The sequence below is a fragment of the Ambystoma mexicanum genome, chromosome 1p (genome assembly GCF_040938575.1).
Source record: "Ambystoma mexicanum isolate Mex_15411 chromosome 1p, UKY_AmexF1_1, whole genome shotgun sequence".
Taxonomy (NCBI): domain Eukaryota; kingdom Metazoa; phylum Chordata; class Amphibia; order Caudata; family Ambystomatidae; genus Ambystoma; species Ambystoma mexicanum.
In genome coordinates this window covers 432679795-432707698 of record NC_090921.1, presented here as the reverse complement: position 1 = coordinate 432707698, position 27904 = coordinate 432679795, and the positions used below count along the sequence as shown (strand labels likewise).

At 45.0% G+C, this 27904-nt stretch overlaps 1 protein-coding gene across 1 annotated transcript in view; it reads right to left on the bottom strand.

Annotated features, from left to right (window-relative positions):
• The window catches only part of PIK3R2 (phosphoinositide-3-kinase regulatory subunit 2), a 486396-nt gene that overhangs the window by 144382 nt on the left and 314110 nt on the right, over positions 1-27904 (bottom strand). The window contains exons 5-7 of the mRNA XM_069649253.1: positions 27328-27459; positions 19914-20109; positions 9139-9224 (exon numbers count right to left, since the gene is read on the bottom strand). Coding sequence (XP_069505354.1) covers positions 9139-9224; positions 19914-20109; positions 27328-27459 — 414 coding nt within the window. The remainder of the gene's footprint in view (positions 1-9138; positions 9225-19913; positions 20110-27327; positions 27460-27904) is intronic.

Genomic DNA, 27904 nt, shown 5'->3' with positions numbered 1-27904 from the left:
GTCATCTTCTTGCTGAGGGGGGGAATGGTATTAGTAGCATTGTCCTCAAAGATTTCTTGGAATGCCATATATTGGTCAGCGACCGAAGTGATGGAACAGACATCAGTGGCCTCAGATTGCAGTCCATCATTCCAGGCAACAGTAATTGCACTACCCGTCAAGGAACAGTGTTAACCACACCTTTCAGACCCCATAGAAAGGGTTTCAGCTGCCCCATGGATGTATGGGTTGTGGTATTTTAACTAAGGTATGCCACGTATGACTGGGAAATTAATGGTAGCAATTAGATTGTAGCAACTCATCGGGAACATTATTCTTTGGTCATAAGCAAGGGCTCAGTCTGCAGAGTTATGGGCTCTGAAAGTAAGGGGCACCCATCAACTCTTTCAACGGGTGTATGGGAGATCTTTTGAAGAACAGGAAGGCAGTACGCTTGTGCCCAGGCTGCATCTAAAAAAGATCCCTGCTTCTCCCAAATCAATAGTTTGAAACTCTTGTTATGTCAGAGGTCTTGTCACACAAGCAAGTTCATCATTGAGCTCCTCTGATAAATCTATCCGAAAAAGGAATACTACATGTTCTAGGGCCAGGCTGCTTCACTAGCGAGCAACTTGAAGACAAGGCACTCTTCCATGTGTTGGTAATGAGAAACACAACCTTGCTATGATCTGTAGAAAAGGATTAGGTGCGAAAGGTGAAACGATAGGTCAATGGATTGCTTGACCTGGAACATAGAAATGTATTAAGGTGAAAAATACGGGTGTGTCCTTAAGACCACCTTGTTTTTATGCATTGTGATAAAATGTTCCGTCATAGAACGTCTGAAGATACATTACCCTCCGAATATATGTAACGGCTATGAGGAAAGCGGCTTTGTAAGTGAAATCGTTGAGGCTTGCTTTATGCATTGGCTCAAAAGGTGGACCCATGATGCTTAAGACAATGTTTAAATCCACACCCGGGGGTGGGTTTGCAATAGGTGGGTAAAGCAATTTTACTCTTTCCTTGAAGGCTTTCACAAATGGAGCTCTCCACCATGAAACCTTGCTCTGGGGTGTTGTAGATGCAGATAGTGTGGCTAAATGGACTTTTAATGAATTAAAAACCAACCCAGAATGCAACAAGTGTAATAGGTAGTGCACTCAACAATCAGTTTGGTTGACATTTCAAGTCTACACCACACTACAAATCTCCTCCATTTGCTAAAGTCGCAGTGTCTAGTGTCCGGCCTACAGGCTTCCTTTAATATCTCCATGCACCTATCGGGCAAATGAAGGTGTCCAAACCATCACCTCAGGTGCTAAGGTGGTTGTACAGGGATGTAGGGAAACAAAACGGAATTCTGTAACATGTTGTAAGGGCAGGTTAGCTTCATTGGGGAACAAATGGACAATTTGAGGATGTGGGAATACCACATAAGTGGTTTCCACATTGAAGTGTTAGGTTAAATTTTGACTTTAGTGCTGAATCTACCTCATTTGTGAGAATCCCAGAACGTATTGCTGGACTGGTGAATTATTTGTCCTTATACTTCAGGGAGTGGGAACCTTTTTCCACACTCGCAGATCCTTTTACTTTTCTTATGGATGTCATTAAGTCTCTCCATAGTATCCTTTTAATTAATCCACCAACAACTTTTGGTATATACCGTTTTATTGTTACAGGGTTGGCCTTTGGGCTCCCATTTTACTTTCTTTGACTAACCTTGTCAGAACTACAATTCCCAAGGCCCACTGCTGCAATACTCCTAGGGTGTATTCTCAGACCCTGGACCCGCTCAATCCCTCTGCAGTGTAATACATACTTGTTTGGGCAGTCTTCCTGAAGAACCCTGACTTTTGCTACTTCTGCTCCTATGCTGAAATGCCTGTTGGACACTAGAGACCTAGTGACCGCCCTCCCCCTTTTTGCCACTGAGAACACTCATGCTCCAAGAATAGGGAAAGACTTCTAAGATGTTAGCCTGCTGCCTAGAAAAGAGAACAAGTGCTTAAAAGTTAACTTACTTGTGAAAGAGTTGGTTGAATGTGTTCTTTTTCATAGGTTTTATTGGTTTTACCGGTACAGGTTATTTTACTCACCTGCGAGTTGGTTGTGCCTCTTCCCAGAACAGGGAAGCTAATACATTACTAAACACAACTAAAGACAAACATTAAATAACAGACTCCCACATCATGATGTATGAGTCAATTTATTTTACCTCATGGGACAAGCAATGCAGGCTATATAGCCAGGCTCCATTTGGGCTAGGGGCTACCGTAATGTGCTACGGTTCACATGGCTTTAACTGTTCTGTGGGCCAAACTGTCTAATGCAAACACTCTCCATTCCAAATGTTGGAAGCAATGAGGTAAGCTGGCAATAATGAATAATATCAGTCTCTGAGCCCACACTGTCATGTTGAATGGTATAAGAGCGTCTAAATCAGACACCCACATGGTGTCCTAAGGGCCCACCAGTGCTGCCTTAGTGCTTTTAGGGACAGAGGTCCTGCATGCCTCCAACTAGGACATTGCACCACCCAGTGACTGCAAAGGCCTATGCCACTCTACCCACCAAGTGGATTGAATTCTGCCATGCAGAGCACATCTGACCTGGAGTTCCCTGCTTGACCGAGAATAAGCTGGCTGATGCCCAATAGAGGGGCTGTGCTCCATAGCTAACAATATATCAGCAATCTGGTCCAGACTGATTGGAACAGAAGCGATTATAGATGTTATGGTAGAACAAATGTTGCCTTGTGAAACCATTTGTCAGTAACTTACTCGCCACAGTAGGGGCGGCAATAGGGCAGAAATAGATTGATTCTATGGACCTAGAAGGGTCTGGGGTGGGTGTTGTGTCACAATAGCCATTTGAAATGGAAAGGGATGTGATCATTACAGATCAAAGCACTGATACTAGAGCCTATGACAGTAGAAAACCTACAAAAAGAATGTGCTTAAGATGCAAAATATAGGTAGAAGAATTGAAATCAAAATAACTCCCCTTTGACTAAATGAATTATATGTGAGAAAGACCCAGACAGCGTCAGTCCTAGCATATATTTTGGGTCCGAAACCGTTTCGCTCTTTATCGCCAATCCTTCCATTTTGATCCGACCTGACCTCTCAAACACTGCTGATCACCTCACTATTCTTAATACTCTTACATGAGCTTTTCTAACTCGTTTCTCTCCTCTACCTATATGACCTTATTCCCTCCAATTCAGTGTCCCTCAAGGTTCTGTCCCTGGAGTCTCTTCTCCTCTCCCTCTCCCTCTCCCTCTCCCTCTACCTCTCATTGCACAATTTGGCTTTCCTTGCCATGATATGGCATTTATTACGTGCCTATACACAAGTGTTTCAAGGCGCGACGAGGCAAGGGAGGGGGAACAGAGGTAATACAGACAACGATCCTACTAGGCCAGGTGTCATTCCGATCACGCAAGTGCATGGGAAGGGAGAAGGGGGAAGTCCGGGGGGCGGGAGAAAGGGAGGGACAGTACAGAGCATTGGAAAATAGAATAAACAACAATAGTAAAAGTAAGGCCAGCAGGTGGCAAGTGCAGGGGTAAGTGCAGGCATCAGGTGTCAAGTGCCGGAAGTGGGGCTGCAGGGATACAGAAAACGGTCCAACTGCACGGGTTGCCAGGAAGGCAGTGCAGGTGTGCGACTGGAGGGGAAGGGGACCTGGGCACTGAGTTCAGAGGGTGGCCAGGTAACCAGTGCAGTTTCAGCCAGGAAGAGGAGGAGAAACTCCTAAGCATACGACTCAATTGTCTCCTTTTATAATCTCTCCAATCATCTACACTCTTCTCTATCCACCCATCTTCTTGAAATCCAAACATGGATTCATGGATGCATTCCTGCCATCTCCACCTAAATCCTTTAAAGACTGAAGTACTCTTTCGCCTCCTCTATTTCCCCCAACCCCTGCCCATTTTCCTTCGAACCTGTTCCTTCCCTCACTGCTTGCAAACTAGGTGTCCTCTGATTCAGCTTTCTCCTCCAACAATGCAAATATTTCTCATATTTGCAGTTTTCAATTGACATTCACAAAATGGGCCCTCCAATTTCCGTCATTGCAACTAAAACACCTTCGCGGCTTGTCTTCTCTCGATTTTTTTTTTCCTTTATTGTATATTGGTTTAAAAAAACCTTTACAAATTTTCATTATCAAAGCATAAAATAGTAAAAATGCAGTTATGATTTAACGCAAACATCTTAAGCCAACATTTTACACATCAAAAAAACATTCTTTTCAGTCCACAACTGCATAAACATTTTCTTTCTTAAAATAGACTCAATCAAGTCTTCAATTCAATACATTTCTTAAAGCTAAAAAACCGACTTGAGACCTATGCAACTTTGCATACATTTGCCAAAAACGCTATCACCCTTATTTTCAATATGATGTTGCGACCGTGTAGCATTTCCAACCATATTTGCTCTCTGAATACACACGAAGTGTCAGTTACAAATTCTGCAAAGTAAGCAAGTCTTTCTTCCTTTAACATAGGACAACCAAGTAGCAAGTGTGACAGTGATTCCGGAGAGTCTTCATACATACAGAATCTGCACACTTTCATATTTTCTGGGATCAGTTTTCTTACTGCGCCATTTCATTATTATTCATAACATTAAATCTGAATCTCATGATACTACAACGCAATTTCCGCGATGGACATTTTACTAGATACTGCTCAGGTTCAGGAAACCATTTCCAGATGGATAATGCTTGCGCATACAGTTTTGAGTTTGTTATTACATAATTATTCGCTAGCCAATCAAAAGCTTTAATCATTTTGATTTTGTCAGGTCTTTCCAAGAGGGAAATCATTGTCACCCCAATGTTACTCATCGTCTTTTCCACCTCGGCTTTCAAATCAGACATATATCTCCCCGTATCATTCATACAAACTTGATATAATGAATTATGCTTAGCAAGCACACATTTTCTATAAAGCATCGCTTTTTTGCAGTCCATACAACATTTTAGGGAATTAAAACCAAACTCATATCTTATTAATTCCATCGGTATGCATTTTGGCAGAAAGAATAATAACTTTTTTAGATTCAATACTTTTTAACTGTAATACTTCTTTCTCTGGATAGAATTCCAAACCATATGCCAACCTTGGAATCACCTTCATGAGGTAGAAATCCCTACAAGCATTCATGGAGAATTTCCCATATTTGCTTTCAATTACTCTCATTTGATTTGCTGCATCAATGGCTTTCACTTCCAAACTTTGTTTCACAAAGCTATAATGACATGTTGCTAACAAAGGAGAAGCCCAAATACTTGAATGCTTTCTGTAGGCGAACTGCGGTTCCCTCTACATACCATACACGATTTGCAGATTTTTTATTGCTTTCCCCTAGGTTAATCACCACTGTTTTATGTGGATTGATTTTCAGTTTCAGATCACTAATAAAACTGACAAAGGCATCAATAAGCCTCTGTAGGCCGATCTTAGTTTTATCAAGGAGCATAAAATTGTCCGCATAGGCTAACCATCTAATCGCAATTCCACCGACCTTGGGAGCTAATAGTCCCACAGATTCAAGTCTAGCATTTGCTCTAGAGACATACAGATTGAATAAAATTGCTGCCAAGACACAGCCCTGTTTCAAGCCATTCTTTGATAGAATTTCCCTAGACATCAGGCCCTCATTATTCAATCGAACCTTTAGCTTTGTATTTGAATATAGGTGAATAATCATTGATAGTAGGCCCCCCTCTGTGTTTAACATTACCAGTTTCTGCCATAGAAGTGGCCTATCCACCATATCAAATGCAGCAGAGAGGTCCATAGATGCAGCATAAATGGGGCCATTCCCTATTTTAGATCTTTGATTCTGCAAGATAGTCACTATAAGACCCCCAGCATCGGTTCCCAGGTCTTTACGAAAGCCAATCTGACGGACGTCTAAAATATCCTTTTCCTCCATCCAATCAAGTAAACTTTCAAGTATTATAGCTGAAAATATCTTTGTTTCAATGTTTATTAAAGAAATCGGTCTGTAATTTGACGTACTCTAACGATGACCTTTTTTAAAGATCAGTATTACATAGGAAATTTTCCTTCGATTCTTTCACTGCTCTACTTTGCCTATGGGTCTCCCTACATATCAAGTAGCATCACTTCACTACAAGTTCTCAATGGGTATCCTCTTCCATCGTCCTCCTCGCTCTTTCTGCTTCCCTGGTCACTCTATCCTGGATAGGTTTGAATCCTGCCTCCTCTATCACTTTCTATGCATGGTCATTAAGTGTCTTCATTGCCTTGCTCCTCCTTAGCTTTCGTCCCTTATTTCTCTTCCCTTCCAACAAGTCTCCTGCACTCCCAATTGCATTTTCTCCTTTCCTTTGTGTTAGGCAAGATTGAATGCAGCACCCTCTGGGTGCACTACAATAAACCTGACCTCCTGGCAATAGGGACCCAACCTTTGGTATAAGTCTGAACTACAGAGGTGGGTAATCTGAGCAGTAATGTTGTGACAGGGTTTCACAGTAACAGTTATTCAAATAAACTATTTACACTAAAGGTTTCTTGATAAAACAATTATTCATTTATTTCACAATCAGTTGTATAAGACTTATTCAGAAGGGAGCAATATATGCAACACTTATAATACACTTAAAAAAACACTTTCTCTAAATCAGATGATACCCATTGGGGATGGCACACAGACACTTCCTACACCCTCAGGTGACTTAAATAGCTAGGACACTGTGGACATCGATTTATCACTGGTACATTTAGAGCAATATTGAGTTTGGTGTAAAAGATAGAAGAGGAATAAAATAAAGGTTAACTAATTCACAAACTGTTAAGTACTTTTGAAACCTTCCAATGTTCAGCAAATTAACCCTTTCCTTCCTAGTGAAAAGATGAAGCACAGAGAGGTAAGAGTCACTCAGGGAGCCAGGACAGCCAATGTTAATTGCACAATGTCTAGGGGAGCTGAAGATCTTTGCAGGTAGGTAAAATATCCTGCACAATGTTTTAGAAAGGTTTGTAGAAAATGTAACACTTGAAGCGCCTCAAGCTGGGAGGCTTGTGAGGGGCAAAGCTACAGCAACTCTGCAATGTAACCAAGACAGGTCTCGAGTGAGAGCAGGCAAGGCAAGTTCTCTTAGACTTTACAGTACCTCTGGTTAGAAGAAATGGTTCCAGCTGGCTTCTGTTCCTGTACAGCTCTGCAGATCCTGTTCCTGAGCCTCAGTCATAGGGACAAGAGTGAGGACGTCTGGGGACTCCTGCTCTGCAATGGAAAGGTCAGCGGAAGCAATGGGCAAACTTCGATTCAGCGGTCCTTCAGTGTTTCAGCTTCTCGCGTCTGACAGCAAATAGCAACAAAGCGGTTCTCGGATACCACTCTGGACTTACCTCGCATCTGTGGTCCAGCACTTTGTTGAGGAGGCTCAGGCTTGGTCATTTCTGCATCAGGGAAGTCCGGAGGATTGTCCTGGCGCTCGGGTCTGACTTAAAAGCAACGTGCACACAATCTGGTGTTCCTCTCGCTGGCACTTCAGTTCCAGCAGTGGAAGTACAGCCAGCTCCAAGAGGCTGTCCAGACAGGCTTACTTTAGAGTTGATTGGTCCCACTAACTCACAGAGAAAAGTCGTCCTTGCAGGGTTTCTCTAGTCGAGGCGAATTCAGAACTTTAGCACAGCAGCAGGCCTTCACAGGGCAAACCAATGATCCAGGAGTTGCAGAAGGCGTCTCTTCCAAGTTATTCTTCGGATTTCTTTGCCAAGTGGTCGACTCTGCCTTCCAAGCCAAAATGCCTCGCCTTTTATGCAGGTTTTCCCATTCATTCCAGCCTAGCTGTCAATCACACAGCCAATCACCTTTGGGTGCAATCCAGTAACCAAGGGGATTAAGCACAAGGAGTTTCAGGCACCTCCCTCATTTCCTGCCTCTGCCAGACATGCTGGAGCCACATGCAGGCTTCACTTGTGAATCCCACCAAAGACAAAACAAACAAAGGGACCACACCAGGTTTGGCGCGCAGAGTAAATCTCAAGAAGGACCTTTCCAACAAGAAATGGTGACAAAAGAAGACCAGGGCCTTTTTGACAAAATGGGCTCCAATGGGTGCTTTACTGCAGCTGCGAACGCAGCTCACGGTAAACACAATAGCAGTAAAGAGTTAACCACTGCCACTAGCCATTAATTGTAGAAAGGTTAACAAAAATGTCACATGAGAAACTAGACGAAGGGGATACTAAGTAACCCCTCCAGCACTCTTTGGTAAGAGTGTGTGTTGGGTCTAGAAAGTTACAAAAGGTAAGTAAAGTCAATTTCACTTCACTGCTCTTGGAACCAGTAGTTTATCCAAGAGAAGGTATTTAAACCTTTTGGAAATCTGAGAGACGTGCTGTGTGCCACAATGTAAAAGATTATGCTTTTGGAGTTTGTCAGACCACAAAGTTAAAAAAAAACACAAGTCCACATCACAATAAAAATACATGAGGGGCAAACTCTCTCCAGGATAGAAATTAAAAGTCCTAAAGTCCAGCAAAAGAGAGGGGGGTCTCTAAGGTAGAAGGGAATTAGCACATTCCTGAGAATTCTCCCTAACAAGCAGCAAAGCTGCCCGGCGCCCAGTCCAGCTTTCGTTCTTTAGCTGTTTTGCTCAACTACAGTCACTCTTGCTATCCTCTACTTCCTAATGTAAAATCGGTGATCAAATTTAGTGTTTCACTTTTATTGTACCACTCTTATTATTTGTACACCACTTTGGCATAAAGTGCCCTACAATAAATAAAAAAAAAATGCATGAAGGGTTTCAAATGGTACAACTGGTAAAATGTTGGCAAACCTTGATTTTAGTGGGTAGTAATTCGAAGGTCCTGCATACACAAGCATTTTAAAACACTACCGACGATGAAGGAGCCAAAGGGACAACTCAATTCACCACCTGTTGAATTACTGCTGGACTATTCCGCATGTCTGTGCAAAAGGAACAAGCATATTAGTCCTCAGCACTGAAGAGGTGAACCTGATAGCAATTGTCACACAATCTGAACCAATGGGCTCAGTTTTTCATTAGTCCAAAGTTGATAAAAAAAGGAATATCATTCAGCAAGAGTAAGAACGGCTTACAAAACTGGCCAATTTTACTATCATGGTTGCTCATTACCTGGGGCAGGCTGTCCTTGCTTCTCCTCTCGCGTCTCGAGCAGCAATTCCAGTGCCAGTGCAGAGAGATCAGGACCACTTTCAGACCTGAGAAACAAAAGTAAAAGTGAACTACCTTAGGGACGGGGATGCACTAAACAGTTAGGCAACATTTACAGATTCTTCTCTTCATTCAACTTCCTCCTAATTTTATTTACACCATCCTTTGGCATCCTTTACAGCATTTCACTGCACTATGAAGCAGCCCTCTGGGAGCACACAATACAACACTAATAACCAGGCCCGGCCTTAGAGGGGGGGGCCAGCTGGGTGACCGCCCGGGGGGGGCGAACCCCCCCCCAGGACGCCATTAGCCCCTGCCACGACAGCTCGGGGGTCTTTCTAGGGCTCCCCCGAGCTGGCGTAGCGGGAGAAGGTGCCGGAGCGAGGAGGTTTAAAATAAATAAAAGTGACACTCCGTGGCCACTCCCCCTGTTGACCAGGGGAGCGCGGGGAAGGGGTGCCAATTCGCCCAGGGCGCTGTTGCCCTACATGGCCGGCCCTGCTCGTAATGGTACTTACAATTAATAGCCTGATCGCGTTTGGGGTCACAAGCTGATCCATTCTCTGCCATCTAGTGGCAAGTCCGAAGGATTACAATTTCTTTATGAACTTTCAGTTTAGGCAATAAGCAGGGGTGTCTGTATTAGGAACAGTGTATGGCCTACTGGATACCTACAATGCTCCTTGAGGTCTATGTCCTCTTTTTTTCGCATGACTATAAATCATCATTTTAGGAAAAAGTGGGACCTCCCATTTGTTATGGTACTTCAACATTTATAGGCATTTTTGTAATGGAAACGTTTCACATCTGTAAACCACTCTAGAGAATCCGTTTCACATCTGAGTATTTCACACGCCGCACTAAAGTACCCCCCTCTCTCACAGCAGAGGTTGGGTGGTATATGGAACTCCTTCTACAGCCTGAAAAAATAATATCCTCAATATTGCTTGCCCTGCCTATGTGTCTGCCCTTGTCTGGGTGTCTACTCAGTAACGTTTGGTGGAACTATGAAGGAAGCTCCATCTTGCTGCCACTTTGCTTATGGAGCCCGGTGGCACTTTTGCCAGGTAAGCAAGTATTGCTGCGGTTGCTCTTGTAGCGCTGGGTGCGTTTGGAGAATCGGTTTGCTAGCCGATGGCAATCATGTAGTAGTAGGAGTAGTTTGTCATTTATATAGCACTTTATCCCATTAGAAAGACATTGAACGCGCTTGTCGTGGGGACGCCCTCGGGGGACCAATGTCCAAGGTATGAGAAAATTGTCAGAACGATTAGAATGCGTGTGTGCATTTGGCCAAGACAGGGAGCTCCGCTAAGCTGTATATATATACAGCGTTGCACGCAATCCATTTTGCAATTTCGGCCTCGATAACAGCACTAGCCTTTCGAAGGATGTGGAAAGCCACAGAGAACGGATTCTTCTTTCTAGTCGGCTTTGTTCTTTTAAAGTAAATCATGCCTGCCCTGCATACATCTGCCTATAAGCTTTTTCCCACATGCGATTGCGGCCGGTTTGAAAAACACAGGCAACTCTATGGTTAACATGGAATTTTGGTGAGAATCATGGATGTGTTCTTTATAAGCAACGGCTGCTCTACTGATATGGTCTGTACCTAGTTTTCTCTTATTGAAGGAATTGCTTGAAAAAAAAGCAACATTTAAAGTAAGACTTTTCAAGGAGTACTTGAGGATCAATAAAAAGGGAGAACCATTAGCCTCTGTAGAAACGTGTTAGTTCTGCTCGGCAACTAGGTGGCTGTAGGCATTTAACCCCTGTCATGAATGCCTGAATGCCAGGCACTTTCCACAATGCGACCTTGTGCGAGGACAGGAGGCATGCAGCCAGTGCCGAAAGTTGGAAATATGATACATGTGTTATACCAATGCCAAGTTGATTGCACGGTATATCTTGGACACATTCGACTATATTGGTTTCCTTCCCTTGATGGAGGTTAACCTTTAAGCTGTTGGAAAATGCATTACAGAGCATAGCTTTTCCACCTTCTCAAGTAGCAAAACCTTGATCTCAGATTACATGCTTTCTTGAATATATTCATGCTCCTTTGCAATAAGTCTAAACCACAAAAATCTGACCTGAAGAACCCCGCTGCCAGGTTGGGTGTGAGCAGAATGGGATGTTCTGCTGTTCGGGTGAGAAGATTTAATTGTGGGTATAGCTCGACTGATGTTGCTAGTACTAGGCACAGGGGATGCGACTACCAGATGCGCCTGCCAAGCATTAGCGCAATGGGTATGAGTGGCACATGTGTCCCTTGCATCCTCTGGACAACAAGTGAATCAGGGGTGCGGGTAGAAAAGTATGCAAATGTTCCTGGCCAGCTAATCCATAGCGAGTAGCCTAGTCACCCCTGCTGTGGTTACCTTGTGAGCAAGACAGAAAATATTGCATTCTCGCTTGTTGTACGGAGCCATTTCTGGTGTACTCCATGTGTTAAAAACTTATGAGTTCCATTCCATACTCATGACCACTGACCTCATCCACTGGACAACTGTCTAACCCCAGCACTGCCAGAATTCTCTTCCTATGAAGACACCAGCGCCAAAACTGCTGGATTCAGTTCGGCAGAGTGCGGGACGGTGTTCCCTCGCACCTACTACCCCTTTTGTAGATTTATAACAGTACTGACATTTTGTCTGTCTCAGACTATCCCTTTCACTTGTGCATGGGAAGGGCTAGTGCTACTGCCATGCCCTCCCTCCAGGAAAATGATGTACAGGGCCCGCTCTTCGTTTGACCACCTGCCATGCACAGTCATGGACCCCAGATGTGACACCCACCCCCGTACCCAGTGTCACCCGATGTCTGGTGACTGCAAAGAGTTGCACCACAGGTTCTGTGCATTGCACCATTTTAGCGACGGTGGAATGTTTGGTGGTGTTGCTACCACTGGATCCTCCTAGTGCCTCTCTGCCCCTAATCACTGCACTAAGCCACTCCTGTAATTGTTCTCACTTCAGCAGTGCATTCGGTACCAGGTGGACACATGTTTGCATCATTTCCAGTAGTTTCATAGCATTACTCACTATCAGACAGGGGTCTTTAAAAGGAGCACGGTTGTCACAAAAGAGTATCCTGTCCAGAGACGGAAACGGCACTGTTTTGGGTGTTTAACATGGCTGCCAGAATCTTAGTGTTTGGACTGTGCCGCAGGATGGATTTTTCGACATTGTGAACCCCAAAGCGTGAAGGAGTTGCACTGTCTCTTCTGTGTGGTGTTGCTGTGCTCCCCATTACCAGTCATTCATCCAGGTCTGCAAAAAAGTGCATCTAGACTCACTTCCTGCGCGAGCTCTGATTCGTCCAGATCTGCACAGATCTGGTACCACTGCCGATTGCACCCTGGTGAACACCCTTGGAGGCGATGGCACTCTGAACTGGTGAGGCCGAGCACCCACCTTGAATTGGGAATATTGAGGTCTTGATGCATGGAAATATATACAATACAGATCCTTCATGTCCAGAGTGGCCATGTCACCATCTTGCATTAATCGAGGAATCAGCTCTTGGAGGTCCATGTCTTGATCGAGAATCGATTATACGTGTCCCGACTTTTTGGCGCATATGCAAGCATACAGAATGCATGCAGGGGTTCCTTCCCCGTTTAGCCCTTTTGCTACCTGTTGGATACGATTTTCTTATTTGCTGTTTTGCAGCCTCATTCTGGCAGACACCCATTATATTTGCTGGCTTACACTTTTTCATGATGCTTTGCGGCAAGTGAGGCCGTTTTTCTACATCACTTGCCACTATAACTCACTTCTTGGACAAGAGCGGTTGAGTGAATAGGACTAATAGTCCAGGGGCAGCCCGTTTGCGATTTCTACTCCGAGTGCTGCTACTACCTTCCTTAAGGATATAAGAAGTGCCGCTTTAATTCTAATGCAAGGTGACTTGTCTGAAATGGCCAAAGAGGCTAACCTTTGCTATTGAAGGCAGTTCCCTGCAGACCTTTGTTGGCCATCATCCTTCTGGTCCATCATAGGGGGTTCCATATGGCAATGCCTCTTTGCAGGTTCTTTCCAGTGTTCTGGAGGGGCAGGTGTGTTCTTGGATATGGTGAAGACTGGTTTAAGGTCCAGGCACGAATGCACAGCCTCTCCTTGGCTGACATCATTGGGGCCTCTGAGTTGGTTATCCAGAATTGGATAACCTTTCAGACATTGAATGGTGCAGGTTTCCCATTAGGTGGGACGCGGTCATTATTATAAATTGGCCTCCCAACCAAACAGGTCGGAGCCTACCACGGGGCAATCTGCCCCTCATAAGCTCAAAAGGAGAACACCCACTTAAATTACTGGGAGTATCCCTATGCGTCTTCACTGCTTCTACCAAAACTAACCCCCAATCAAAGCCATTTGCCAAACACAATTGCAGAGCCTCTTGCAGAAACCTGTTGGTGAGCTCCACCAAACCATTAGCGCTCTGATTATACAGCGCCGTCATGGGATGCATAAATTATAAAGTTACTCACCATAGTGACTAACGTACTCCTAGGTCATAGTCCCCTTTCCTCCATACTGTATGGGTGTCCCTCGCTAGGAACAGGAGACTAAACTTTTTATACCAGAAAAAAAAATCCTTTAAATTTAGAGGCGCCCCACCGGCGCCACTCCTCAGTCCCCATTGACGCATCAACAATATTACCATTGCCTAATGACACCAGTTCTATTAAGAGGCGAGGATAGTGGGACGTATGGAGGAAAGGGGACTATGTACTAGGAGTACGTTAGTCACTACAGTTAGTAACTTTCCTCCATACTGTATGGGGGATTACAACTGAATGAATATAACCCCAGGGTGGAGAGGTGACCCTCCTTAAGAAGAAGTTACTTAGCACCACCTGTCCAAATGCCGTATTTGATCTGGAGCTGGCATCCAAACACCCTGCTGAGGACCTGCCACAGAATGTGCCTCTGGAACGCGACTGCCAAGGCCTTGGCTCTGACCGCATGGGCATGGATGTTTGCCGGAAGCGGTTTGTGCTGCCCTTCATAGGCCTCCACGATGGCCGAAACCATCCACCTTGCTACAGAGGCCCGATATCCTGGCCTTAAACCCCGAAGGTGACGAAGAGAGCCTCCGACTAGTGAAAGCTCTTGGTCCTGTCCAAATAGAATTTCAGGGTGTGCCTGACATCCATACAGTGCAAAACCCTCTGTGCATCGTCCTTCGGGTCCACGAAGAAAGTAGGTAACACTATCTCCTCATTCAGATGGAACGAAGAGACTACTTTAGGCAAGAACGCGGGGTGCGTTCTAAGGACCACCTTGTCTCTGTGAAAGGTAGTGCAAGGTTCTAAAGCGACTAGTGCCTGAATTTTGCTGACTCTACGCGCAGACGTAAGACAAGCCAAGAGCGCTGTCTTGATGGTGACCAGCCTGATGTCTGCGGACGGACGCCATTGGCTCAAAAGGTTTGTGCACCAAGGTGCCCAACACTACATTAAGGTCCCACACAGGGTGTGGCCTCTTGATAGGCGGGTAGGGCCTGGTGAGGCCTGCCAAATGTCTATTAACCACCGGATTGAGGGGGAAAAAAAAAAAGTCCTCCGAATTCCGGTAGGCTCCAATGGCCGCCAAATGGGTGCGGCATGTGTCTATTTGCACTCCTGAGTGCGCGAGGTGTGCAGAGAAGGCTAGCACGTCGTCCAATGATAATGTGAGAGGATCGACCTCCTTGAACTCTGCCCAGTGGGAAAACCTAGTCCACATGCTTTTTTACTGGCTCCTGGTAGCATCGCTCCTAGCACCCTGTATGATGTCTAGGTTAGCCTGCGAAAGACGCAGATGCTTTAATGTGACTTGTTCAGGAACCACGCTGGAAGCGCTAACTTCTGTGTGGCAGGGTGGTTGATCATGCCCCCCTGATGCAACAGTAGATGAGCTGGGCCCAGTGGAAGGTGCATGGGAAGCTGGTCCACCAGGCTGAGCAGCTCCGAGAACCATGACCTCGCCAGCCACCAAGGAGCTGCCAGAATGATGCTGAGGTGCCGGGACTCCCATATCTTGCAGATCACCCTGTGTACCAGGGGAGTGGGAGGGAACGGATATTCGCTCATCCTGTTCCACTGTATCTGTAAAGCAGGTGTATGTCGTTCACCTGCTTTACAGCCCTGGCCAGTTCCAGGGCCTTTTCTAGAGGGAGATCAATCCACAGCCGTTCCTTTATTTTGGTATTGCATGTCCCCATTATAATGCAGTCCCTTACATACTCATCTATGGTTCCAGTGAAATGACACGTAGCACTAAGTGTCCTCAGGGTGGTGATATAACGGTCCATGGTGAGCTTATTAAGTCGGTCTCAAATGCACCGATTAAGTTTACACCTTCCCCACCTGCATGTACCATGACATCATCGCCAAGAAAATGTCTAACTATGTGCAGGTCTTCTGTCCCTAGGCAATTCAACAAGGCTGCTTATCTTTGGTCATCGCAATAGTTGGCTCCACCAGCTGCCCCCAGGTAAACCTTAAATGCATCCAGCCATAACTCCCAGGGAATAGGTGGCTCACCTGGTGTGGCAAGGAAGCATGGGGGCGCCCTGGCTTGGGTGCCCTGCATGATGTGGGCAATCCGTTCCTTTCAGTTCTAGGAGCAACACTGGTGCAGTACCTCGTTGGAACTGCAGGTGGGGTGAATTGGTAGGACTCTACCTGTAGGTGGTGAGCTGTGATGCGCTCCAGCCACTTCTCACGCAACCCGGAAGGGTCCTTCTCCTCTGTAATGAGGACTGCCGGCACTCTAGGGCTCACCGGCACACACTACAAAACTATGCAACTCCTGCGTGCAGTTCAGTGGTCTCCTGCAATGCTGCTGAAGGGCCTTGGCAACTGAGGCAGGGAAAGCAGGCAGCTGCCCAACAGCACATCGGGTTCACCGCTGTGGGATGCCCAACTCGTCGCCAAAATGTGGTGTTATCCTAGGGCAAGAAAGGCACGGAGCCAAGTTAAGCTTTAGTCGTGGCACCCCACGGTTTCCTCCAGCTCACAGTAACGGTCCGCACAGACCCTCATTCTAAAGTCACTCACTCTCTGGGCGCAGGCACGCGCCTTCCTGAAATCATTACACATACCATTTTTTAGAATCTGAGAAGACAAAGTGGAGGAGGGTCCCACTACTCATGTCCCATTGGTTGGGATCAAAAGCACCCACAAAGAGGTTGACAGCCTACTAAATGGAAAGTTTTCTTTGCTTTAAGCAAGGGAAAAAATAAGTTATCCGAGGATTCCCAGGCCGACGCCAGGGAATAATCACAGCATGTGAATCTACGAAAGATCCAATGCTGGAGAAAAGCTTTTCAGTGCTAGGTTTCATGCAAAATTGCTTTTCCAAGTCCTGGTGACAAAATCATTTTTGGCGCCACAGTGGCTTTCGGCGCTACCATGAGCCATGTCGGATTTTGGCGACATGCTTTTAAACTCACATTTTTCAATGCCCTTTTAGTCAACTGCTTTATCGAGCCTCTTGCACAGACGCATCACATTTGTCCTCCACTACAGTAGGTATTTATTCACAGACCATTGAGTGCGAGTGAGGGGGGTGCCTTTTACAAAACACTGCGGGCAGCCTTGTAATTGGGACCAGTATTCTTCACAAAACGGTCTTTAAGGCAGCTCCCTTCTTCGGGAGTTGTTCCAGACTCTTGGAAGGCACTTTCCAGCTCCAATGGCATTCACCATTGTCCCAGGCGGTATTTTCTACCCTGGCCAGACACGGACATTCCCGCCCCCCATGCCGCAGGCCACCCTTCTTTCTTTCCGTGTTTTGCAAGCTGGATGATGTACCCTGTACTTCTGTGTCGGACAGCGATTACAAACCTTCGGCTAGTCTATCCACAGGAACCTTGAGTTGCAAGAGGGGTTAAACTGAGTTTTGCCCAAGTGTACAAGACCGTAAGAACAAGGGAGTGTTTGAATTTGAACACATATAAATGACTGTATACAACCTCTTGCTCCAGCCCTGATAAACGTGGATCCCTGTATCAAGAAACTCGTTTGTCTTTTTTCCTTCTAGCTCCTTATCGCCGCAAGTGGAACCAATAGCAAACAAAAAAAAAAACTATACGAGGGTTTCGCCTGCAAGCAGCATTGTGGGCAGCACAGTCCAGGAGGGGCCCTGTCTAAGGTGAAAGTGCATACACAGGTTGCAACACTGCAGGCCAACCACTAGATGGCAGACATGTACAGAACGCGAAAGATTCCAGGCTGCAGAAATACATTTTATAATTGAAGGAAAAAAATAATGTTATCTGGTGCCAATATTAACATCTTTAGAGAACACAAATGTATTAGCGAGTTAATGCAGTAGAAACAAAACTTAACTTAATAAAGACGAATCCCTTAATGTGCTTTGCAAATAATCAACATAGATTAACGGTGGTCATTTAAAGTTCACCGCATATAGAACTAAGGAACCAGATTAATAAAGCCTGCAACTGTCCAAAGAGTGGTTGAACACAATACTAAAAATATTATCCTTATTCCAACACATCTGCCAGCAAAACAGCCTGTGGGGTGGTGGTCATGCAAATCTCATTAAAGTATCTCAGACCAAAGGTCACCTTAAATGGAATATTATACTCTACACACAGAACTAGACTGCTTATTTGAGGAAAAGAACTAGCACAAATAGTGGTATTTGGGCATCGCTGTCTATTCTCCAGGGCATTTATAAAGCAGTACCAAGAGCTGCAGTAATGGGCACCCACTCCTTTGTTAGCAAAAGATACGAGCTAGAGCATTATCGTATTTGGTTTTAAGATGGCACTGTATATAACTAAATTTAGTGGCATGGCAAGTGAAGCTAAAGGAGATGAGGGAAGTGACACATGGCCATGCTTGAACCTACAGCATTTCACAGCACTATCTGCCCCTGCCCTACCAAAATACCCACACCCCCGGGATCTCTGAACTAGCTCTGCTTTTAAGGAGATGCCATTGTTATTTCGAGTTAGCAGGCAAGCAAGACAATTCTACCCAACAATAACATTTCCAGCTCTTGGATAGGTTGTGGAATGGCCTTTTCCAGGCGCTGGCTTAATTTACCCAGAAAAGACCATTTGCCAGTGGACGGCATTATGGTCGGGTAGCACCAATATGACTGTAGGTATGGAACAGGCATATTCCAAGCACTAACAACAAAACTGTTGGCATTGCCAATGCTTCAATATTTTGTTACTGCCATGTAGGAGACATTGCACGTTAAGAACCAAGCAGACTCACTCACTGACTGGGGAACAGGAGACCATCACTTTGTCACCTAATCCCCAACTAGGGCATGAGGGCATCTTTTTCAATGATCTAAGCAAGCCCCTTGAAAAAAGCATCCTGTGATTATTTTGCTTTCGGCTGAACACATGTCAACATGTTTCATGCAGGTCTGGATTACAACTGTCAGATAAACATGAAAAATGAGTCTGAATTTTCACTGTGTTGCCATTTGTCGTCGAAGTCTTCTCATGTGCATTTGTAATGCTGGATTTCTCTGTATGCCGGGTACAATAGTGCCATTCCTGGCTGTTTAAAAAGGGGTATTCTTGCCATTTTTAGCCACCTTTTCATAGGGAACATATATATTTTGTTTGCTGTAGGTCAAAGCATTCGATTTAAAATTTGAACCCGAGTATGCGTTTCCCTCTTATATTGCAATGTTATCTAATATAAGATTGCAGTCAATCATTCGTCCACATTTTGTAATGGACTTTCCAATTTTGAAAGTATCGAATTAGGCAAATCAGCATTTCAAAAGAATTACTACATGTTTGTGTTGCGTAGTGTGTCATAGGTATACCTCAGAACAATTGCGTGTGCTGCATTACAACCCAGCATAAAGGCTGACTCTTTTTAATCAAATGTATTTTTGAGCGACAGGCATTTGAACCCAAACTAGAGTTTATGTGGTCCAACATAAGATATGTAGGCGCTAATAGAGGATGACAAGCTCTCCAGATACATCAAACTACAACTCCCATCACCCCTACATAGCAAAGTCATGCTTTGTAGTCCTACACTCCCAACTTGAAGGTCTTTGACTGGCGGCTGATAATCCTTCACAAAGCCACCAATGCAGAGGCAGATGCTTGGGTTAAATTGCATCAGCTCTGACGATTCAGCTGCCTGGAGTAGCCTCCTGCTAGAGTTCAAATCGGGATCACATTTTCTTAAGTTCAGAAGAAGGTGCAAGACAACTTCTCAAGTTGGCCCACCTAGCAGATTTGATGGCGGTTGCCTCGCGCATAAAGACACTGGTGGGATGGTGAAGGTTCCCTGTTACTCTCCTCCTTTACCCTCCCCGGACATAGTTGCCTGAATTTTGATTTTTAACCTACATCGTATATTTACTTGCACACTCTGTGTTCTCAGCCTCCCTGGGATGCCTTGGGCCAATGGTTTACTTTTTGGCTTCCCCAGTCTTACACCACTTTTCACCCATTACACTCATCTGTGGTTCTCCATGGCTCTTGATCTCCCCGAACCACCATTGTCTGAAAGCTCAAAAATCTGTGAAATGCCTCTCTCTTTGTCTACGTACTTATCCCCGCCTTCTCCATTCGGGACACCACAAGGCGTTCTGTGTACTGTGGCGTGCGCCATAGAAATCAACGTTAAACAAAAACACAACTCGAAAGCCAAAGGTTGGAAACCTTTGGAAAAATCAGATTGAAAATCAATACATGCAAACTTAGAATGAAACACACAAAGATCTTCTACATACCGTGGCAGTCTAAAGAGCAACGACCCAAAGATTTCTCCAACAGCGCGAGGGGTCAGTCCATTTCTATCGGCTTCACGACAGGCTTTACCAAAATGGCGCAGCAGGGACTGAAGCGTCAGAACATGCTGAAGTGGAATGGCTGGTGACTCCAAAACAAGGAATAGCTGTTTCCTGCAATGGTCTTGTTGTGCAAATTCTGGATGGATAAACAAATGAAGTCAGGAGTACTGCAATGATGGTGTGCTAATATACGGTTATAACGCAACTATGCACTCCACAGCCTTCAAAAGGTACAGAAGAGGCTAATGTCCCTTATTAGGTGTTTAATAGATATTATCAGAAAGAGTCTATTGCTTGGCGTACATAAAACCAACATGCCCTTGTCATTTTACAATTAGTGAAAACATAGATGGTATTCATGAAACGAGAGAATCATGCAGACGCTGTTCAGACCACCTCAAAGCACTATCAAATGTACAGCAGGTACCAAGGACAAAACACAAAACAAACAACGTTAAGTGGCAGTAAACATATTGGCCTGTGTAATTGTGTGTACTCAAGGACCGGTGCATACAACGCAACCCGTACCTCTTACAAAATGCGTTCCCAGCGTATAGCCTCTGCTAGGGTCTTGCAAGAAGCCCACCATGCAGCTGGCATTGGGGACTTCCAAAGACGGTGTGGAAAAGGAGATGCAGTGCACTGGCAGGCACCCAATGCCATATTTGGAATACACTAGAAACAGTGAAAGTATTAACTCATTTAAAGAGCCAAAAGGTAGACTAATGCCACCTTTAAAATGGGCAAGAGTCAAGTTACTACATAGTCTGCAATTTTCAAGCAGAAGGGCCATGCATGACCGAATACATATTACGCCATTATTTCTTAAATGTATTCATTTTGCGAGTATCCTGTGAACCTGTACATTGAAGAATCCTTATTTTCTACAGGATATGCAGACATGAACAATTCTGCAACAATTTTGCAGAAGTAGGTAATGAAGTCTCAGCATTTGGCACAAATAAGGTACACCACACAATTTGACTGTATTGAGGCACAGACCTCTGGGGAATTAGCAATATTGCATAGTCTGCCAATTGTGCCAAGTTATTGGGATTTATACTACGCACCACAACCATTTGCATGGTCTCCAAGCACACAGGGGAGGAATGTCCACAGTCCTCCTGTGAGGTGTTAAACCATCTATCCTAAGGGCAAGATAGGGTTCCAACCAAAGCATGTACTCCAAGTAGCAATGGCAAAGCAGGCGCCCATCGCTCAGGTTAAGCAGGAAACCTGGGGGATAAATACCATTAATTCCAATAGAATAAAATAGGACTACACAGACTGAAAATTGTGCACGGTTATTATAGGGCTACACATTAAAAAAATAATTTAAAACAAAAAAACCAGCAAACGTTCTCTCTCTCTCCCCATCTCTCTAAAGGGCCTACCCGTTAAGGATTTGTCTGACAAACGGAGGGAGAATCTGGTTAAGTACAGCAATTCTGTTACAGGGCTGGTGAAAGGATCCATTACCCAGGACCATGAACCCCTGGTGTAGGGATGACAGATGGAAGAAAAGAGGATTAAATCTTCCCACGGGGAAGACCATTCTGCCAGAAGCAGTGTTAGGCAAGATTGTGTGCAGCACCTTTTGGAAGACTATAGCAACCTTGTCCTCCTGGCAATAGGAACCCAAACTTTGGTATAAGTCTATACTACACAGGTTGGTAGCAGCCAGGCTTCTCTCAAGAGTGGTCAATGTGACCTGTAAGGTTGTAACACAGTTTCACAGTGACAGTTATTCAAACAAACACTTATACACACGGCTCCTTGATTAAACAATTAATTTAACATTGAGCTCTATAAGCCTTCTTCAGAAGGGAGCAAAACATGTAACATTTATAGTATACTTCAAATCACAATGATTCTCTAAATCAGATGATACCCTTTGGGAGATGGCACACACTTCCTACACCCTCAGGTGACAAATAGCTGGGACACTGTGGACACAGATTTATCACTGGTACATTTAGAGCAATACCGAGTTTGGGTGTAAAGGATTAAATGGGGGGAATAAAACAAAGGTTAACACACAATTCATAAACTGTAAGTACTTTTTAAACCCTCCAATACAAAAGTAAATTAACCCTTTCCTGGAGGAAAGGCAAAAGCATAACGCCAGAGGTAAGAAGAGTCTCTCAGCGAGCCAGGGCAGCCAATGTTAGTTGAGGAAAGTCTAGGGGAGCTGAAGGTCTTCATGCAGGTAAGTAAAAGTTTAGCACAATGTTTTTAGAAAGGTTTGTAGAGATAAGATCCACTTGACGGGCCACAAGCTGGGAGGCTTGTGAAGGGCAAAGCTGCAAGCAACTCTGCAATGGCAACCAAGACAAGTCTTAACTGCGACCAAGCAAGGGTACACAACAAGAGATAAGTTCTTTCGGTTTACAGTACCTTTGGTTAGAAGAAATGGTTCCAGCTGGCTTCTGTTCCTATACAGCTTTGCAGATCCTGTTCCTGGGCTTCAGTCATGGGGACAAGAGGGAGGACATCTGGGAACTCGTGCACTGCAATGGGAAGGTCGACGGCAGCAATGGGTAAACTTCAACTCCGCTGCATTTCACGGTTTCAGCTTCTCGCGTCTATTGCAAATAGAAACACTATGGTTCTCGGATAACACTTCAGACTTTCCTCGCATCTGGAATCCTGCGCTCTGTTGAGGTGGCTCAGGCTCGGTCAGTCCTGCTTCAGGGAAGTCTGGAGGATCTTCCTGGAGTTCTGGTCCAACTTCAAAGCGATGCACTCAATCTGGCGTTCCTCTCCCTGGCACTTCTATTCCTGCAACATCAAAGGAATTGCAGCCAGTTCCGAGAGGATGTCCAGACGAGTTCAGTTTGGGGTTGATTGGTCCACCAACACAAGGGGAGAAGACGGCCTTGCAGGGCTTCTCTAGTCGAGGTGAATTTGGAGCTTCAGCACAGCAGCAGGGCTTCACCAAGCAAATCAACGGTCCAGGAGTTGCAGCAGGCATCTCTTTCAAGCTCTTCTTAGTGTTCCTTCGCCCAAGCCAAAAAGCCTCGCATTTTTTGCAGGTTTCTCCCATTCATTCCAGCCTAGCTGGCAATCACACATAAGGGTGGCTGTCCCCGAAGGACAGCCAGCCAATCATTTTAGGGTGCATTCCTGTAACCAAGGGGATTAAGCACAGGGAGTTTCGGGCACCTCCCTCACTTCCTGCCCCTGCCGGACATGCTGGAGCCAGAGACGGGCTTCACTTGTGAATCCCACCAAAGGAAAAATGAACAAAGGTACCAATCCTGGTTTGGCACGCAGAGTAAATCTCAAGAAGGACCTTTCCAACAAGAACTGGCGAAAAAAGAAGACCGGGGCGATTTTCACAAAATGGGCATCCATGGGTGCCTTACTGCAGCTGCGATTGCAGCCTGCAATAAAAAACACAATGGTAGTAAAAGGTAAACCACTGCCACCAGCCATTAATTGTAGAAAGGGTAAAATAAAAATACTACATGAGAAACTAGACATAAGTAACCCCTCCAGCACCCTATGGTAAGATAGTGTGTGCTGGGTTTAGAAAGTTACAAAATGTAAGTAAAGTCAATTTCACTTCACTGCTCTTGGAAACAGTAGTTTCACCAAGAAAAGGTATTTAAACCTTTGGGAAATCTAAGAGACTTCCCTGTGCCACTGCACTGAAGGTGCTGTGTGTCACAATGCAAAGATGATGCCTATGGGAGTTTGTCAGACTCCAAAGTCAAAAGTCAAAAGAAACAGTCCAAATCATAGAAAAATACACGAGTGGCAAAAAGGTCTCACTCTCTCCAGGTGAGACATTACAAGTCCTAAAGTTTAGCAAAAGAACTGGGGGTCTCTGAGGTAGAAGGGAATTAGCACATTTCTGAGAATTCTCCCTAACAAGCAGCAGCAACGGGAAAGGCACCAGAAAGAAAGGAATCTGACCAAGGGGATGCAGGCAGCTCGAGATGCAGGTCATTTCGAGGTGCAGCTTAAGTGGAGTAGTGGTGACCCACCACTCTTCCAGGCCAATAAATCTCCCTAGTCAGAGGACATTGGTTCAGGAGGATTTGGCAGGGGGGTCGGGGGCAGTACTACAACAAACCAGAAACAGTCCCCAAAATGGGACAGACAGTCTAGGCAGCAAAGGGGATCTGAGAGGGGCATATGACAGAATGCAATCTGGTGAGCTTGGGACAGTCCGACATTTGATTTTTAGTAATGAAACGGTGCACATAGTTCTGTTTCTGAGAGGGAGGCCGGCTAATCAGACCTCCCTTTTTACAATGCTTGAAGTCAGAAACGCAGTGTGCTAATGTGCCTTTGCTTCAACAGTCTCCTGACATCTCTAGCAACTGCTCTGCAGTGGCAGCAAGGCAGGTACAAAGGTCACATGAGGACTCCTGACAGCTGCTTGAACAAAGTTCCAACTGGCAGTGGTAGCTTTTTAATCATCTACAAATCTGATTAAAAACAATTGTGTACCATAAATAGCCTGGTAAATCGTAAATATTAGCCATACCCGTTTAAGGCATACTGGCTGCTAGATTACACAGACGCAGCATTTAAATGTCAAATTAATGTCAGAATGGTGGGTAGCACTCTAGCCTGGACAGGTCTGTAGCATATTGGCTGTCTAGCCTGGGTGACTCCAAAACCACCACATGGGACCCCTCGCCAGGAAGGACAACTTCCTTCAGGGAACGACCTTTCTCTGTGAGGTCCCTTGAGAAAGTGCTTCAAAGTCAGTCCCAATGTTATAAAGGCACTCAAGTTTCTTATCATTGGTGTCCTTTTGAGGTAGGCAGACAGACGTGAGAAGAGGGTGTACTTAGTGTAGCCATGGGACAGGTTAGGTGTAGAGAAGGGTTCGACCATCTTGGAATCTGCTAGGACCACCTGCTCTTCATGCTCCTACCCACTTCTTACAGAAAAGGCACTCTGGGTAGGACATCATAAGGGAAAGGGCACTTACGCCATCAGCCTGGATTGGGCCACAGGCAGCAGGCTTGTTTTGGACCAATCTGCCATAGCAATTTGCCCTTATAAGGGAAGGAAATCCTACTCTTGGTGGATTCATTTGTGGACTGTCAGAATAAGGATTTACTGGGACTCAGTTGGGAATACAGTCTAGCACAGAGGTGAAGATAGATGGCTTCAAGTAAAAGAAAGCTTTTGTCCGAACCACTGCTGTGAGCAAGGCTTCTGCAACTGCGACCAGCTATCCAGGAACCTGCTTAGTGGAGGTGGCAGAACCCTGAAAGTATGATCTACAACCTTTACTGGCTGCGAAGCACAGGAAAGGCCTTAGCTTGACACTGAATTGGGGCTCCCAGGACCAAGGTAGCAACCCCAGGATCCTGCTGCATTGTTAATACACCTGGATGCCAATTTGGGCAGCCTCGACACCATCTAAGTTACTGCACAGGAATCACTGTAGGGGTCCTCTCAGACCTTAGACCTCAATTCTTAACAGCCTCCACATCACAGTTTTGCTCAACGCAGCAGGTCTGCCATCTCAGTCAGAGATTGGCTGAGTCTTCTAGGATCTTCAATTAGATACAGCTGCCTGGTCACCAGCTTCGTGAAGCTGCAATCCACTGCAGTACCTATACGATGTGTTGAGCCAGTCATACCTGCTCACTACCAGCAGCCAGTTTCCACTTTCCACACCAGTCGTCAAGCGCCACTGACCCGACATCACCTACCATCCCCAACATCTTCAATACACCAGCCATCAACAGCACTGCCTCAGAGCAGGCGCCATAGCTCCCAAACCCGGCACTAGCTTGGGCAAACGATCGAAAGACTCCCGTTAGATGCTGAGAAGTCTGGCTCAACGCTCTTGTGCTCCAAGACAAGAAATTATTTGAAGAGGTCCGGTTTCTGGGGTCTGCCTTAATGGACCCTAGTGACTTACTACCCCATTTATACCATCTAAAGGCATCCCCACACACTGATGCTGTTGAAATCTTTTACCCAAGCATTCCTCCCTATTAACCCAGAGTACAATTTACTCTCAAAGCGTGCATTCTCTGCATTTCCTTTACAGAGTCGGTCTTTAATTAAAATATTAAAATCAACAATGCCTACAATTAAATACATTTAAGTTACTGAACTTTGGCTATTTTCTTTTTTTTGGTACCAATGTACTAATGTTTGTGTTGCAACTATCCGCTCACAACCCTGCCATCAGCCCATGTTCCAAAGAGACGAAAGAGGATTACTGGTCTGGCTGTGCCGGTTTCAACTTTCTGTGTGGGATCACTGCAAGTCTAGTAGTAGCATGGGGCTGAGACATTTTAGACACTATTCATCCCTGTACTCCTGTAAAGCAGCAGGGGGAGCAGGGGGAGCAGGGGCGAAGTAAAACCCAGCAAGAGATTCCAGCCGGCAAATTCGAAAACGGAAGCAAAGACAAAGTAACTAGGGCCAGGCCAATGTGGCCAAACTAGGTTCTCAAACTTAAAGAGAAGAGGGTGACTGCTTTGAATAGTAAATATAAGCATATGTAGCAATTGGTGGCCTCCCAACATTACATTCAATCAAGTGGAGTTCAGCATTACAAAGTTTGGAACTTAATGCTGTATAGGGGGCAGAACTAGGCCGCAAGTGAGCCCACATCAGCACAACTTCCACTTTAGGCCTGTCTCTTGGACCATATCAAAGGGATGGCATAAAACAAAAAGAGTAGGGCTTACGATAATGTATTAGGCACCCAATGGCAATGGCTGCCATACTAGTACACTGGGATACTAATGCAGTACAGACTTAAACGTCTGGTGGAGTCAAAATGACATTTGATTTACCACAAGCTGACTCCACACCACACTTGTAGGATGATAGAATCACAGTGGGGCCAAAAAGGGGAGTTTAAAAAGTAGTCCTATTCTAGGAGACATATGGCTTACCACAGAAGAGCACATGAAGTGGATGTAGTGACAGGGGGATTCCATATAAGTCCCTTTGATTAATAAAAAAAAGAAAAGTATCCAGAAAAACCAGCAGGGAAAGAGACAAGGACACCAAAATGAAACCCAATGAACACCAAAAATGAAAGCTCAGAGGGTGTTGATCATTTCATATTTGATGCACATAATTAGCATGATGATTGTATTTTTAGACTTTGGTGAAATAAATGATCACAATGTGTTTTTGCCGACTAATGGGTTAATGCTAAACATAATGTGGAACATACTGGGCTTTGATGAAAACTGAGCACTAGATTAAAGCAGATGACTAAAATGTGAGGGCTAAGTTATTGCTATTTCCTTCAGCTGCATCCACAGTAAGGTAACCCTTCTGGCCGCCCACTACCCAGCAAACACCAGCGCCCAATCTGCCACAAGATTAATTCTAGGACTGCAATCACACTTACCCTGCAAAGTCTGGATGATCTCATGGTGAACAAGCGCTGGTACCACAGGGCTGGGCAGGTCTTGGAGGTACCCCCTCAGTGCCTCTGTAAGCGAGTGCACATCAAACTGCTCCAAGTCAAGAGCATGAAAATCTGAAATGGAGAACAAAGATCTTTCAAATACCATTCTATTTGTGTGAAGGAAAAGTACTTAGTACAGTTTCTCAAGTAGGAACAGAACTGTACAATTGGTTGGTAAAACAGGGCACCAATAGGGAGAATAATAAAAAATCCATGTAGTAAGGCTTATGCAAACAATCACAGCAAAAGGCGAACCTGTATTCTCTGCCGGAAGAGCACAGAGTAACAGGCGTCAGTAGAACATTTCTCGTGTTGTTGGATAATTGTTCCTTGTTTTGCTCAATGTAGGATGCACCCAGAATAGAACACAATAGTCCAGTGATGTTCCCAATGGAATAACCTCCCTAAACGTGTCACTTTCAATATCCCTAATAGTGCACCCAAGCCTTGTTCTTGCACCCATTACACAAATCTGGCATCAGATGGAATGACCTCAAAATGAGCGTCTGTTGCCGTT